This window comes from Melospiza melodia, chromosome 2 (genome assembly GCF_035770615.1).
Source record: "Melospiza melodia melodia isolate bMelMel2 chromosome 2, bMelMel2.pri, whole genome shotgun sequence".
Classification (NCBI taxonomy): Eukaryota; Metazoa; Chordata; class Aves; order Passeriformes; family Passerellidae; genus Melospiza; species Melospiza melodia.
In genome coordinates this window covers 65319538-65335918 of record NC_086195.1, presented here as the reverse complement: position 1 = coordinate 65335918, position 16381 = coordinate 65319538, and the positions used below count along the sequence as shown (strand labels likewise).

The following is a 16381-nucleotide window of genomic DNA, read 5'->3' as shown; positions in this document are numbered from 1 at the left end:
ACACTGGCAGGGATTTGACTTCATTCCACAGGATACAGTCAATAACACAAGCAAATGTGGAGAAGTGTCACAAGCAGCTGTGAGAAAGCAGTTGTCAGCAGAGACTTGTGGTGGTACCAGAGAACTGGAGAAGTGGCGTGCTGCAAATATCCTCCCTTCCCTTTCCCGGTGTCCTGGTCCTCTCCGGGTTCCCAGTGCAGATGTGTATCTCATGCACAACTATCTCCTTCTCTGATGCCACTTGAGTTGATGTCCCTTGGTGTCCTGTGGTGGGAACATGACTACAGTGCTCTTCAGGGCCTCTTTGGGCCTGAGAAACTTCTGCCCTCTTCCAGTGGCCTGGACAGCAGCAAGTGACAGAAATGGGAGTGTAAATGCAGACAGCTGTGGGAGTTCAAAAGCTGCAGCTGTCAGGGGGCTTTTGACCCAAACCACAGCTATTACAGGAGAACGTGGCCACCAGCTTAACAGTAACCAGGGCATTAGGGAAAGGCATCTGAGACACAGAAGAAACAGCCTAAAACAAAGTTTAGATGAAGAAAGAATATTGTAAGAGAAAGAAAAGAGAAAAATAGGAAAGAAGTGGCAATGGTGCCCAGGGTGCTCTGCAGCTTGGCCACCTCTGTGTGCAAGAAGCTCCCTGGCAGCTGAGTGCTGTGGGTGACCTCACTGATGGCACTGAGGGAGCAGCAGGCACACACCCACAGTTCTGCTCTGTGACAGTGTGACCCTGTGCTTTCACCTGTGCTTCACAGGCTGCTGGGAGAGCTGTGGATACTCAGGAACCCCACATTTCCAGCAGGAAGTGTGTGAGACCAGGGGAAGTCTTGCTCCCACAAAGGGGATGTGTTCTTGCAGCTGCCCTTCCTGCATGGCTGGTGGGAGGCTGGAGGTTGCACAAGTCTTGGGAATGTGTTTTTCTGTGGGGTGAGAGCTTGTGAACACTGCTTACATAGAGATGTTTAGAAATGTAGGCTCTGACCCTGCCTGCAGCCTGTTGTGCACAAAATAATAGAATCAGGGGATTTCTTCTACAGAGAGCTCAGGCTTGTCCTCCCTTGTAAGCAGTTCTGTACCCTGATCTTGTGATGCCTCAGCGAAATGCCTGTGCTGCTGCTGTGAGCTCTCCTATTCCCGTGTGTCTGCCCCCATGCATTGCTCTCCACAGGGAGAAACCAGCTGATGGAACAAGAGCAAAAGCTGTGTTTCCATCTCAGTCCATTCAGAGGACACTGGGATCCAGTAGGGATCCTTTATCCTTAGTGATATCCTTAGGAATATGAGGCTGCTGGACTTGAATCTAGCAGGTGTTTCCAGCTGAAAACACAACATAGGATTTCAGCTTTTTTAGTAATAACCAGGGCAAAATTCCTGATCTGTCATGCAAAGGGACTCCAGCACCATCCAATGATCCTTTCTGTCCGCCAGGCCCACAAAGAAGGCATATTGAACACCACTGCCCAAAGCTCCATCCTCTTTTCTAATTATATTATTAAATTAGTTAGTTCATTAGTTAAAAACAGTGTCACAAGTTCTCTGTTGTGCTCAGGATTTCTGGGCTCATGTTGTCAATGGTCACTGCCCAGACTCAGTCACAGATCTGCTTGCCTCTCATTTTTGGTTCCCTTTTGGAGGCTGTGCTCAGTGGGTTTAACCCTTTGCTAGCCAATGCCAAATATACCTGGCCATGTGTGTATTGTCACACACATGGAGCCTCAGCAGGGGAGAGCAGGCAGCAGAGAGGGAAGGCCATGGATCACCTGTGTAAGTGCCTGAGGCTGGGCAAAGGGAGACTGTGTGAGCTGCAGTGATGCTCTCCTTCATCTGCTTTCCTTTGTCTAGGTGACTTGGTGTTTTGCAGTGAGCATTGTGTGACATGTCTGGGCTAGGTAATGATGAAAGTTCCCCAATCTCCTGTGCTGTGGGTCCACCCAGGATATGGCTTTTTCAGCACATCAGATTAGAGCCTGTGCAGGCCCCTCACCAGAGTGGGAGGTGCCCTGTGCAGGAGGAAGGCTGTTTGTGCCCACACTGGTAACAGGGACCCTTGGAGAAGAGTGATCCTCCTGCAGAGATGAAGAATGGCCAAGGGAGAGTCAGTCCTGGAAGTGCAGGTAACCCCCAAACCTTCCTTCCTTTCTCTCCTCCTGCCACAATGGTGGGGAAAGGCAGGGCTGGGATGGATCCTGGGCATGGTGCAGTGGGCCCCAGGAGATGGGGCTCAGGGCAAGAGCAAAGCAAGAGATGAGGGCAGTGGGCAGTGGGCAGGCTGGCAGAATGAGCTTTTCCTAGAGCCAGGGGGAATGGAAGTGCAGGCAGAGCGTGCCCTGCTATTCCCTCAGTGCTGTGTCTGTAAACACTGGGGCTGAAGGAGGCTGTCCTTCTGTCATTGCCCTGCTAAAGCTCTCTGCATCACTCTGAGCACAAGCCCCTGCTCCCATCTCTGCTGTCTCCAAGGACACCCCAGCCAGGGCTCCCCAAGAGCTCCCACGTGCCTTTTCCCCCTGTGGAAACAATCCCTCTGTGGGTCTGGCTCTGCACACCCTGAGCTGGGCACTCACTGCTTTGGGGGACTGTGCCACTGCAGAAAGGGGCTGATGGGACAGAGGCAAAATGCAGGGAGTGAGGGAAAGAAGCTTCAAAGAGAGAGGAAGAGGAGGGAGCTCCACAAAGTGCATTCAGAGACAGACAGGGTAATGGAAGGCAAGATGGAAGATGTGTTGAGGAGAAAGGAGGTCTGACAGGACAAAGCGGGAGTGAGGGTTGGGCAGAATCCAGGCAGGTCTTGTGATAAACAGGGAAATAGAAAAGCAGCCTCAGGGCAGCCCCTGTGCTCCTGTACTCTGTGGCTCTGAGCCCCTGCTAGGGACAGGCAGCAGGACCTGCTTCCTGAGGGGCTCCCAGTGCTTGGAAGAAGGGAACAGCAGGGTGCTGGGGAACAGAGCCCCCTGGGTTATCGTGCTCCTAACTCTGGGCTGGGACATGCTCACTCTTGCTTTGTGTTTTCCAGCCCCAGCAGAAGAGAGAGGCTGCTCCTGGCTGAACATCTGGGTCTTCCTTATTTTTACTCTTGCAATCAAAGCTGCCATTGGGACTTTGTGCCTCTGGCTTGGTGAGTTCCAGGGTGTCTTAATTCCCTTGGGATGAAGGGCTCAGGTGGCTGCCCTTGGTCAGGTGGGAAAGGCACATCCGAGTGCCTCTGCCAGCAGGTAAAGTGCCTGTGGCATAAGGTAGAAAACAGCTCTGCCAGACATGACCATTTTTGATCCCTACAGGATTGAACAGCTCCACAGCAGGTCAGATCCCTCAGCTGAACTAAACCACAAGTCATCTCTCTTCTCGTCCTTTATCTTTGGGTAGGGACAAGGTCACCTTTATTGGCAATGGGGGTGCTCAGCCAGGCATTGCCCATCTCCTCTGAGCCTTCCTCCATTACAGCCATTCACTCATCAGGCACCGGAGCCACTGGGATTCGTCTGCTCATCAGTGACAATAGTTCTAAATTGAAAGATCAATGAAAATAGGCATCTGGATTGTTGAGCACACACTGATCAGCTCCTAATCCATACTCCTGACCTAATGAGTGTCTGGGTTCCTAGGAAGTCCTTGGGATTGTGGTTGTGGCCTGTCACCAAGAGTGCATTATTCCCCACAGAGTGGAGCCAGTAAGTCCTAGGGGTTTATGGTGCTGCACCCTGGTTTCAGGAGCTGCAGCTGTAAGTGATTCCCTTCGCCTGCACTGGCTGTTGCTGATGGGACAGGCCCAGCTGAGGGCGGCTCCCCCAGGGGCCTGTTGCTGTGTAGCTGAGGAAGAGACAGAGGGTGACAAGGAGAGGCTGCTTTGTAGACTGGCAGCTGGGCTGTGGGTGTGTGCATGGCACAGTGGCTGTGGCTGGGAGGGCTCCCTCCTGCCGTGTGTGTGGCATGTCCCCAGTGGGATGTGCTCCCAGGGGTCCCTCTGCTGTCTCACTTGGAAGGCACAGGGCTCTTTCTGGCTGGGAAGGAGCTGTGCCCCTGGGGTGGGCCAGGAGAGGTGACAGCTGGGAGCGTGCTTGCTGGGGAAATGGTGGAAGGAGAGTGCAGGGGCCAGAGATGTTGTGTGAGGAGCTGGGAGCAAGGGCTAATCCTGCTGCCTTTCCTGTCCCTTTGCAGTGGTTCCCTTCTGCCACAGCAGTGACCAGCCCTCAGCCCTGCAGCAGCAGTTCTCGGAGTGGGAGTGCGGCTCAGCGGTGCCACAAGGCACAGGTCAGTAGCCCAATGTCCCCTCTTCCTTGGGGCCCAGGGCCTCAAGGGGCTGTGCCAGGGCAGGTCAAAGCACATCCCCAAAGGAACTTTGCAGAGCCCTGAGATGCCCCTTACAAGGATTACCCTGGCTTTGGGTACACAAGGCTCACTGGTCATACCCCAAAGCAATGGGAAGGAATGTCTGAACTATCCCTGTTTCTTCAAGCACTTTCTGTCAGGAAAAGGGCACTGTCCCTGGAAAACCTGGATGTCTGCAATCACCATCTCTTGTTAGTAGCCTGCATCTGTCTGTTTTCTCCCTGCACAGACCGAGGCTGGATGTGCTGCCCAAAGGGCTGGAGAAGGTTTCAAGGAAGCTGCTATTTCCTGTCCACTGACACCATGAACTGTGCTGAGAGTGCACGGAACTGCACTGGGATGGGCTCCCAGCTGGTGGTGATCACCAGCAAGGCAGAGCAGGTAAGTGCACAGGGCCCCAGAGAGAGGGACCCAGCAGGCAGAGCCACAGTGCTGGGCCCTGGAGGGGGCTCAGAGCCCCTCCTTGTCCTGCAGGGGAGGGGGAAGGTCCTGTCTGCACCTCTGCAGCACCAGCCCCCTCTGCCACCAGCCCCACATCATGGGGATTCCTGATGCCTCTGTGTGCTCAGTCCTGTCACTCATGCACATTGCTCTCTCTCTGTCTGATTGCCAGGAATTCCTCACTGAGCAGGGAACTCATCCTCTGAAAGAAATTAATTTTTACATTGGTTTGTTTGAGTATGATGTGGGCCAGTGGCAGTGGGTGGACAAGACTCCCTACAATGAGACAGCAGCGTGAGTATTTCTGCATGAAGAGTGTTTGTTGTGACTCCTGGTATGGAAAGAAAGTAGGAGAGTTGTGAGAGCTTCAGGTGCTGCATGAGAGGGAGTTGTCACCCCACTGTCTTGGCAGAGAGTAAAGATGCAGAAGGAGAGAGCTTTGTAGTACACTCAGTTCACATGGCCCCATCTATGCTGGGTTTTGGTTATGAATTAACTACTTGTGACATGGAAATCATTGCTGTCAGCCTAGAAAAAGCTGCATTTTGCCATCAGCAAGAGCCCTTAAGACTTGACAGGCCTTGGCTGGCCTCCACAGCACTTATGTGAGCAAAATGGCTGTGCTGAAATTCAAGGAAAGTGATGGGGCACAGGGAGAGAGCACCAGGACTGTCCTTGCTGTGCCTTCTTCTGGAGAGCAAACTTGCCCTGGAGTCCAGCACTGGCCTCTGCTGGGAGTGAGGTGCATGGGGTGAGTGGTGGTGAGCAGTTGCCCCCAGCAGGATGGAGCAGGGGGGCTCTGTTGTGCTGGAAGGCTGTAGGAAGGAGGCAGGTTTCCATGTGCCATGGGTGCCAGTGGGATATGGAGTGGGAGGAAGGGCACTGCTTCAGTCCATGAATCAGCATTGGGAATTTGTGTCTGTTCCCTTCAAGTCTGGTATCCCACTGTGGCCTTTTCCTGCAGTGCTTTACAGTGGGCACTGGGGAGTAACAAGCCTGTCTGTGTCCCAGGTTCTGGCGAAACGGGGAACCAAGTCCAGACCCTAATGAGAACTGCACAGTAATGCATTTGCCTGAAGGGACCCACAAAAACTGGAATGATGTCAGACCATATGAATGGCATTATCGAATTTGTGAAGCTGCAGCAGTAACTGTGTGATGGAAATGCCCCTGTCCTGAGTAAAGCTGGGAGCTCAGCAGGGAGCTGGGAACAGCTCTGGCTGTGCTGGGAAGGGTGGGGAGCTCTGACACATCTTCACTGTGTGGGGTGGGACCACGTGTGTGGAAATGAAATGAGCTTTGTCCAGCATCCCCAGTGCATGTGCTGGCTCAGGGAACACAGGGAGGCTCAGGCTCTTTGGAGCATCTCCTGTGTTCTTGAGTCCTCTTCTCTCTATGTGGTTCCAGCAGCCTCTGGCTGATAAGAGATGGACTTCTCCAGGAGGAAGGCACTGGAATTGAAGGCAGTTACCAGATATTCAATGTTTTTTGTCTCCTTGAGCAGAGCTATTTGCTTTTTGTTGAGTCACACACAAAATGTCCTCTAGCTGTACTGGTTTTCCTGAACAAATTCTGAAATCTTAGAAAGAGAAAATACAACATCACACCAATGAAGAAATTCTCTGTACCCTGTTTCTGTATCTCTTTTTTTCTCCATATCTAAGCTGGAGAGGTAAAGTCCTAGAATCACTGAATGGTTTGGGTTGTATGGAACGTTTAAGGATCAAGTTTTCAACCACTGAGTCTTGAACAGGGACTCCTTTCACTAGATCAAGTTGCTCAAAGCCCCATGCAGCCTGGCCTTGAACACTTCCAGGGCTGGGCTATGCACAGCTTCTCTGGGAAACATGTGCCAGTGCCTCACAACCCATACAGAAAAGAATTTCTTCCTAATACCTACTCTAAACCTACCCTCTTTCACTTTAAAGCAATTTCCCTCTGCCTTGTGTTGCCCTTGTTACAAGTCTCTCTCCAGCCCTCCTAGAATCCTTCTGGAAGACTGCTATAGGACCAACTTGGAATCTCCTCTTTCCCATGCTGAACAATCCCAATTCTTTTAGGTTGCGCCCCAACCCTCTGTCTCTGACATCATTTCCATGGAGAGAAACAATCCACACTGGCCATTCAGATCCACCTGGAGGGAAAAGTCCTCTGCCTGACGCAGAGCTGATCCCAGGCTCACCTGAGGCAGCAGGACTCCTAAAAAGCCAAATCCTCAGTGGTGCCAGGAATGGCATGCCTGCCCAGGCCAGACCATGCTGCAGAGGAGGCTGATGGGACAGGGCTCCTGCTGCACATGACATCCCATCCAGAACATCAGTGCCTGTTGCATTGCCTTCATGTCCTGCTGTAGGCCTTTGGACACCATGGATCTTCCTTTGCTCCATCTCTTCCCACTTCCTGCCTCCTGTGTCCTCGCTTCTCTTTCCTCAGGAAGCACCAAGGGCCCAAGCTGCCTTGAGGGAACAGTGCCAGCTCCTCACAGGGAATGCAATGGGGTGTTCAGCTCCTGTCTGTGCGCCTCTGTCCTACCTATGGAAATGAATCCTCCCTCTGTGTCCCAGGGAGAGAGGGGAATTTGTTCTGGAGACAAGGTGCCCAGGAGATTTGGCTTCCTAATCCAGTGGGAACAGTTGCATGAACAGCAGTGCAGGTGCTGCAGGTGGCTGCAGGTCACATGCACAGCTCGAGGCAGCAGTGAGACACAGCGTGGAGGGACAGTAGGTCCTACATATCTTGGGACATGTGGAAGAAAGAGGACATATACATGCAAAATACCACACAAATCAGCACAGGCAGTAGGCACTGATCCCAACTCAAAGAGCTGCCTGTTCCTGTTCCTCTCCCTGGCTGCAGCAGGATGAAATCCTTCAGAGAAAATGTCTGTTTACAGCTGTACAATGTGGTCCTGCCGGTGAGGGCCTCTCTTCTACACCTGGAAAGCACAGCCTGCAGTGGCACAGCTTCTCCCAGCACCAGCCTGGGCTGCTGGGCTTGCCACTGGCTGGAAAGGGCTGCTTTGTCTGGGGCCTTCAGCACCATTCCCACACGTTTCTGGCTTTTGCCGTGCAGGATCCCCTTTAGGCCTCCCCTCTGCCATAACTCTTAGCACACAAGCAGGACAAGGAGCACATTTCCTGTCTGCCCTCCTCCACACAAGAGCCAGCCCTGCACAGGAGGCTTAGGCCTGCTGTGGTGCAGCCAGTGAGGGTGCACAGTCCCTGAAGGACAGAGCTGACCAGCAGGCTCCTCTGCTGGCTGTCCACTCCTGGGCTCAGCCTGTGGTGAGCAGCAGCCCCTGCTGGGTCTGGACACGGCCCCCTCCCCTTGGCTGTAGGAAGAAGGCAGGATTCCATGCAGGACTGCTTCCCCTACAAACAGGGCAGGAAGAGAACAAGGGTGATTGATCTGGGGAATTTGGGATGAATCAGGATCTGGAAGAGTTTGTCTCCATGTCCCTCTGAGCCCTGAGCCCCCAGGTCCTGGAGCTCATCCTTCCATGCAAGATGTGACAAGGCCATGGTGCAGGGTGACACCTCTCCACTTGTGGAGCCATGGGGAGCTGACTAATGTGAAAGGTGCAGCCTGTGTTGTAATCCTCCAGAAGGCAGCAGGACAGCAGGGCTGGAACAATCTCCCACAGCAGTGAGAGCCATTGTCTGCAAATATCTGAAGCTGAAGTAGAAAATGCCTGATGGAGGAAACCTCATCCCGAGGACAATGGGAGGCCAGCAGTTACACACAGAGGGTCTTTGAGGTGGGTATGAATGCTGCAGCCTGCATCCCCACTTTGCTGAGATGGAATATTGTGTGGGAGACTGATGGTCAGGCAGTGGGTAGCCTCCCTCCCTCCTCTGCTCTGAACACTTCTGACTCAGCCTGTCTTCATGTGCAGGAGGTCCATCCCAAAGATGCTCCATTTGCCTTGTCAGGGCCTAGGAAGCTGCTGTCTGTTACTCCTGACTGGCAAAGACTGGCTTTGCAAGGAGATTGGCAATTTGCTGTCAGTCACTAGGACGCATGGGCAGTGCTGTGCTCAGCTGCCTGAGGAGCAGCCTGCAGAGAACAATCCAGCCTTGTCCCCATGCCTCTGGGGACTCTCCAGATAAAAGAACACATTCCCTCTCTGTCTTGGGCACGTTCACTGTGTGTCCTGCTATTGCTGCCCAGGTGAGACTGGAGGTGCTGCACAATGGGCTGGAGAGGCTCTCTTAAGTTGGTGCTTGCACACATTGGCTGAACAGATGTCTTGGAAAGCAAGGACACAGGCTCCCACAGGGTGGGGATCAATGCAAAAGCACATCATCAGAGTGGGAGTCTTCCAAGGGAGTCTTGCAAACAAATGCTCAAACTGGCCACTGTTTGCCCTTCTAAAGCCTCTGGTTGTGAGCCTGGCTTTTGCCCTGCTGCCTTCTCCCATGATTCTGCATCCCAACATCTCAGAATTACTGCAGATAAGCTGCCACTCAGCCTCTACTTGCCCAGCAGTTCTGCCTCACTGGGGAGTGTGAGAGCCACCAGAGTCCATTTCCTCCTTGGGTCCTCCACAACCTGTCTCAGAAAGATCCATGGTAATGATCCTCCAATTTCCTCCTGGACTGAATTCATCTTTCCTGCTGAAAACAAAGCTCAGAAACTGCAGCACAAGTTGCAGAGCGTGACAGCTGCCTCTGCGAGCGGCCCTCACCCACTGCTGGGGCTCAGGGCTGTGGGGCTGGATTTCAGGCTGTGAGAGGGGAAAGCAACCAGGCACAGTGGGAACAACTTTCTCTGGGATTGATTCTCTCTTCCTGTCTGTGCTGCTAGCACTTGCCTGTGCTTTCTGCCTTCCTCTTTGTTAGTATTTCCTTCCAGGCTCCTTGCCCTTATGTCATTGCTGCAGATAAGTCTTTGCCTTCAAATCATTTGGAATTCCAGAAAAGTGGATAGCAGGAGTGCTCAGGGGATTCAGGTTGATGGAGAAACGGCCATCAACTACTGAATATGTCCTCCACCAAGTTCATTTCTGAACAGGAGCACACTTGCTGTTCTTTGGACTTGGAACCCTCTCCAGCCTTACCCATCCCACTTCCTATTGGTCAGATGGCCTGGACAGCAGCAAGTGACAGGAATGGGAGTGTGAATGCAGACAGCTGTGGGAGTTCAAAAGCTGCAGCTGTCAGGGGCTTTTGACCCAAACCACTGCTGTTACAGGAGAACATGGACACCAGCTTAACAGTAACCAGGGCATTAGGGAAAGGCTTCTGAGACACAGAAGAAACAGTCTGAAAACAAAGTTCAGATGAAGGAAGAACATGGTAAGAGAAAGAATGGAGAGAGAAGAGGGAAGGAAGTGGCCATGGAGCCCAGGGTGTTCTGCAGCTTGGCCACCTCTGTGTGTAAGAAGCTCCCTGGCAGCTGAGTGCTGTGGGTGACCTCACTGATGGCACTGAGGGAGCAGCAGGCACACACCCACAGTTCTGCAGTGTGACAGTGTGACCCTGTGCTTTCACCTGTGCTTCACAGGCTGCTGGGAGAGCTGTGGATTCTCAGGTACCCCACATCTCCAGCAGGAAGTGTGTGGGACCAGGGGAAGCCCTGCTCCCACAAAGGGGATGTGTGCTTGCAGCTGCCCTTCCTGCATGGCTGGTGGGAGGCTGGAGGTTCCACAAGTCTTGGGAATGTGTTTTTCTGTGGGGTGAGAGCTTGTGAACACTGCTTACATAGAGATGTTTAGAAATGTAGGCTCTGACCCTGCCTGCAGCCTGTTGTGCACAAAATAACAGAATCAGGGGATGTCTTCTACAGAGAGCTCAGCCTTGTCCTCCCTTGTAAGCAGTTCTATACCCTGATCTTGTGATGCCTCAGCTGAAATGCCTGTGCTGCTGCTGTGAGCTCTCCTATTCCTGTCTCTGCCCCCATGCATTCCTCTTCACAGGAGAAACCAGCTGATGGAACATCTCAGCATGTTCCACGTATGTCTGCAGCATTTGCAGTCACAACCAAGTGAGACTTCATGATCTGTCATGCACATGGACTCTGGCACTGCCAAGTGATCCTTCTGCCCCACAGTGCCAGGTCATGCTGAACCCCTTTGCTCAAAGCCCAGCTCCCTTCCAATGCAATGAGACCAAAACAGTGTCTGAAACAAGTTCTCTGTTGTGCTCAGGATTTCTGGGCTCATGTTGTCAATGGTCACTGCCCAGACTCAGTCACAGATCTGCTTGCCTCTCATTTTTGGTTCCCTTTTGGAGGCTGTGCTCAGTGGGTTTAACCCTTTGCTAGCCAATGCCAAATATACCTGGCCATGTGTGTATTGTCACACACATGGAGCCTCAGCAGGGGAGAGCAGGCAGCAGAGAGGGAAGGCCATGGATGACCTGTGTAAGTGCCTGAGGCTGGGCAAAGGGAGACTGTGTGAGCTGCAGTGATGCTCTCCTTCATCTGCTTTCCTTTGTCTAGGTGACTTGGTGTTTTGCAGTGAGCATTGTGTGACATGTCTGGGCTAGGTAATGATGAAAGTTCCCCCATCTCCTGTGCTGTGGTTACACCCAGGATATGGCTTTTTCAGCACATCAGATTAGAGCCTGTGCAGGCCCCTCACCAGAGTGGGAGGTGTCCTGTGCAGGAGGAAGGCTGAAGGCTGTTTGTGCCCACACTGGTAACAGGGACCCTTGGAGAAGAGTGATCCTCCTACAGAGATGATGAATGGCCAAGGGAGAGTCAGTCCTGGAAGTGCAGGTAAGCCCCAAACCTTCCTTCCTTTCTGTCCTCCTGCCACAGGGGTTGGGGAAAGGCAGGGCTGGGATGGATCCTGGGCATGGTGCAGTGGGCCCCAGGAGATGGGGCTCAGGGCAAGAGCAAAGCAAGAGATGAGGGCAGTGGGCAGTGGCCAGGCTGGCAGAATGAGCTTTTCCTAGAGCCAGGGGGAATGGAAGTGCAGGCAGAGCGTGCCCTGCTATTCCCTCAGTGCTGTGCCTGTAAGCAATGGGGCTGAAGGGGGCTGTCCTTCTGTCATTGCCCTGCTAAAGCTCTCTGCATCACTCTGAGCACAAGTGCCTGCTCCCATCTCTGCTGTCTCCAAGGACACCCCAGCCAGGGCTCCCCAAGAGCTCCCACGTGCCTTTTCCCCCTGTGGAAACAATCCCTCTGTGGGTCTGGCTCTGCACACCCTGAGCTGGGCACTCACTGCTTTGGGGGACTGTGCCACTGCAGAAAGGGGCTGATGGGACAGAGGCAAAATGCAGGGAGTGAGGGAAAGAAGCTCCAAAGAGAGAGGAAGAGGAGGGAGCTCCACAAAGAGCATTCAGGGACAGACAGGGTAATGGAAGGCAAGATGGAAGATGTGTTGAGGAGAAAGGAGGTCTGACAGGACAAAGGGGGAGTGAGGGTTGGGCAGAATCCAGGCAGGTCTTGTGATAAACAGGGAAATAGAAAAGCAGCCTCAGGGCAGCCCCTGTGCTCCTGTACTCTATGGCTCTGAGCCCCTGCTGGGGACAGGCAGCAGGACCTGCTTCCAGCACCTGAGGGGCTCCCAGTGCTTGGAAGAAGGGAGCAGCAGGGTGCTGGGGAACAGAGGCCCCTGGGCTATCCTGCTCCTAACTCTGGGCTGGGACATGCTCACTCTTGCTTTGTGTTTTCCAGCCCCAGCAGAAGAGAGAGGCTGCTCCTGGCTGAAGATCTGGGTCTTCCTTATTTTTGCCCTTGCAATCAAAGCTGCCATTGGGACCTTGTGCCTCTTGTTTGTGCTGTACCCTGGTTTCAGGAGCTGCAGCTGTAAGTGATTCCCTTCACCTGCACTGGCTGTTGCTGATGGAACAGGCCCAGCTGAGGGTGGCTCCCCCAGGGGCCTGTTGCTGTGTAGCTGAGGAAGAGACAGAGGGTGACAAGGAGAGGCTGCTTTGTAGACTGGCAGCTGGGCTGGGGGTGTGTGCATGGCACAGTGGCTGTGGCTGGGAGGGCTCCCTGCTGCCCTGTGTGTGGCATGTCCCCAGTGGGATGTGCTTCCAGGGGTCCCTCTGCTGTCTCACTTGGAAGGCACAGGGCTCTTTCTGGCTGGGAAGGAGCTGTGCCCCTGGGGTGGGCCAGGAGAGGTGACAGCTGGGAGCGTGCTTGCTGGGGAAATGGTGGAAGGAATGTGCAGGGGCCAGAGATGCTGTGTGAGGAGCTGGGAGCAAGGGCTAATCCTGCTGCCTTTCCTGTCCCTTTGCAGTGGTTCCCTTCTGCCACAGCAGTGACCAGCCCTCAGCCCTGCAGCAGCAGTTCTCGGAGTGGGAGTGCGACTCAGCGGTGCCACAAGGCACAGGTCAGTAGCCCAATGTCCCCTCTTCCTTGGGGCCAAGGGCCTCAAGGGGCTGTGCCAGGGCAGGTCAAAGCACATCCCCAAAGGAACTTTGCAGAGCCCTGAGATGCCCTTACAAGGATTACCTTGGCTTTGGGTACCCAAGGCCCACTGCTCATACCCCAAAGCAATGGGAAGGAATGTCTGTACTATCCCTGTTTCTTCAAGCACTTTCTGTCAGGAAAAGTCACTGAGGAGGACATGAGCACTGTCCCTGGAAAACCTGGATGTCTGCAATGACCATCTCTTGTTAGTAGCCTGCATCTGTCTGTCCTCTCCCTGCACAGACCGAGGCTGGATGTGCTGCCCAAAGGGCTGGAGAAGGTTTCAAGGAAGCTGCTATTTCCTGTCCCCTGACATGATGTCATGGGATGAGAGTGCACGGAACTGCACTGGGATGGGCTCCCAGCTGGTGGTGATCACCAGCAAGGCAGAGCAGGTGAGTGCACAGGGCCCCAGAGAGAGGGACCCAGCAGGCAGAGCCGCAGTGCTGGGCCCTGGAGGGGACTCAGAGCCCCTCCTTGTCCTGCAGGGGAGGGGGAAGGTCCTGTCTGCACCTCTGCAGCACCAGCCCCCTCTGCCACCAGCCCCACATCATGGGGATTCCTGATGCCTCTCTGTACTCAGTCCTGCCACTCATGGACATTGCACTCTCTCTCTCTGATTGCCAGGAATTTCTCTCTGAGCAGATAAGTCAATCTAAACAACCTAAACCAGACAATTTCTACATTGGACTGTTTGCAGAGCAGGAGGGCCAGTGGCAGTGGGTGGACAAGACTCCCTACAATGGGACAGCAGCGTGAGTATCTCTGGATGAAGAGTGCTTGGTGTGACTCCTGGTAGGGAAAGAAAGTAGCTGTCCTGTGAGAGCATCAGGTGGTTCATAAAAGGGAGTTGTCAACCACTGCCTTTCAGAGATCAAAGATACAGCAGGAGAGGGCTGTGTAGGACACCAGGTTCTGGGTACTGGTTATGAATTAACTACTTGTGACATGGAAGTAAATCATGTAGGCATAGAAATAACTTCCACTTGCTGGCTGCAAGGGCCCTTCAGAACCCTGATGACCAGCCCGGCCTGACCTCCATTCACTGCATTTATGTGAGCAAAATGGCTGTGCTGGAATTCAAGGAAAGAGATGGGGCACAGGGAGAGAGCACCAGGACTGTCCTTGCTGTGCCTTCTTCTGGAGAACAAACTTGCCCTGGAGTGCAGCACGGGCCTCTGCTGGGAGTGAGGTGCATGGGGTGAGTGGTGGTGAGCAGTTGCCCCCAGCAGGATGGGGCAGGGGGGCTCTGTTGTGCTGGAAGGCTGTAGGAAGGAGGCAGGTTTCCATGTGCCACGGGTGCCAGTGGGATATGGAGTGGGAGGAAGGGCATTGCTTCAGTCCATGGATCAGCATTGGGAATTTGTGTCTCTTGTTGTCAAGTCTGGTATCCCATTGTGGCCTTTTCCTGCAGTGCTTTACAGTGGGCACTGGGGAGTAACAAGCCTATCTGTGTCCCAGGTTCTGGAGAAAAGGAGAACCAAATTATTTAGATGGTGAAAATTGCACCGTAATTCATGTGCCTACACCAACTCCCAACAACTGGAATGACGTCATATCAAATTTGGAGTGTCATCGAATTTGTGAAGCTGCAGCAGTAACTGTGTGATGGAAATGCCCCTGTTCTGAGTGAAGCTGGGAGCTCAGCAGGGAGCTGGGAACAGCTCTGGCTGTGCTGGGAAGGGTGGGGAGCTCTGACACATCTTCACTGTTTGGGGTGGGACCACGTGTGTGGAAATGAAATGAGCTTTGTCCAGCATCCCCAGTGCATGTGCTGGCTCAGGGAACACAGGGAGGCTCAGGCTCTTTGGAGCATCTCCTGTGTTCTTGAGTCCTCTTCTCTCTATGTGGTTCCAGCAGCCTCTGGCTGAAAAGAGATGGACTTCTCCAGGAGGAAGGCGCTGGAATAGAAGGCAGATATCCTGAGATTCAATGTCCTCTGTCTCCTTGAGCAGAGCTGTTTGCTTTTTGTTGAGTCACACACAAAATGTCCTCTAGCTGTACTGGTTTTGCTGAACAAATTCTGAAATCTTAGACAAGAGAAAATACAGTATCGGACTAATGAAGAAAGGCCCTGTGCTCTGTGTGCATATCTGTCTCTCCTTTTCCGTCTCTAGACTGTGGGGAAATAATCCACAAACCATGGAATGGTTTGGGGTGGAAAAGACTTTTAAGGATAATCTAGTTTCAAGTCCCCTGGATCATGGGCAGGGACCCCTTCCTCTAGACCAGATTGCTCATATCCCCATCCAGCCTGGCCTTGAACATATTACAGTTGGGATACATCTCCTATGGGAAACTGGTTCCAGTGCCTCTCCACCTCACTTTCCTAAATATAACGAAGGAACCACTACTCCTCCCTAATATTTAATCAAAACCTTCCCTCTGTCAGTTTAAAGCCATTCCCCTTTGTCCTATAACAATGTTCTTGTGTACAAATTCCCTCTCTACAAGGCCTTTTCCACTGCTGTAGTATGGACACTGGCAGGGATTGGACTTCATTCCACAGGATACAGTCAATAACACAAGCAAATGTGGAGAAGTGTCACAGGCAGCTGTGAGAAAGCAGTTGTCAGCAGAAACTTGTGGTGGTACCAGAGAACTGGAGAAGCGGCGTGCTGCAAATATCCTCCCTTCCCTTTCCTGGTGTCCTGGTCCTCTCCAGGTTCCCAGTGCAGATGTGTGTTTTATGCAGAACTAACTCCTTCTCTGATGCCACTTGAGTTGATGTCCCTTGGTGTCCTGTGGTGGGAACATGATCAGCAATGTCTTCAGGGCCTCTTTGGGCCTGAGATGCTTCTCCCTTGCTCCCATTGCTTTCTTCCCAGTTCCAAGCCTTTCCTTTCCCCACAACTCCTACTTAAGCTATTTCTTGACGCCATTTCTCTCTCTTTGCCTCAGCCTACTCTCATTCCCTGCTGGCTCTGCCTAAGCCCAGGTCTCTGGCTGAGAGCACAATACAACTCCCTTCAGCCCCCCTAGGTCACACGTCTAGACCCAGAGTCAGTGTGCCTCTCCTGGGGACCCACTGCCAGACAGCCCTTCTGGTTTTGGGACTCTTATGGGGGTACAGCTCATCCCTGCAAAGCAGCATTTTGTCCACTTGCCTCAGAGTTTATTTGCATGTTGACTTTCTTCTCCACTGTGTATTTGCATGCATCTGCCTTGCAGGCATGTGTTCTTCTCTGGTTTGAGTTCATTTCTCTACTTCCCACATCACTTATTGTCCCAGCTTGTCTCCTGGCTTGTCCCT

The 16381-nt window shown here is 53.0% G+C and overlaps 2 protein-coding genes across 2 annotated transcripts; both read left to right on the top strand.

Annotated features, from left to right (window-relative positions):
* Window positions 1-1894: 1894 nt before the first annotated feature.
* On the top strand, window positions 1895-6358 carry LOC134414287 (C-type lectin domain family 4 member E-like). Its single transcript, XM_063148639.1, has 6 exons — window positions 1895-2114; window positions 3011-3112; window positions 4153-4245; window positions 4553-4704; window positions 4937-5058; window positions 5776-6358. Exons 1-6 carry the CDS (start codon window positions 2075-2077, stop codon window positions 5921-5923), a joined length of 657 nt encoding a protein of 218 aa, XP_063004709.1. The 5' UTR covers window positions 1895-2074; the 3' UTR covers window positions 5924-6358.
* A 5023-nt stretch (window positions 6359-11381) lies between these two features.
* Window positions 11382-15198, top strand: LOC134414991 (C-type lectin domain family 4 member E-like). The gene is made up of 6 exons (XM_063150315.1): window positions 11382-11484; window positions 12388-12519; window positions 12956-13048; window positions 13372-13523; window positions 13756-13883; window positions 14590-15198. The coding sequence occupies exons 1-6, from the start codon at window positions 11445-11447 to the stop codon at window positions 14735-14737; spliced, it is 693 nt and encodes a 230-aa protein (XP_063006385.1). The 5' UTR covers window positions 11382-11444; the 3' UTR covers window positions 14738-15198.
* Window positions 15199-16381: the final 1183 nt, after the last annotated feature.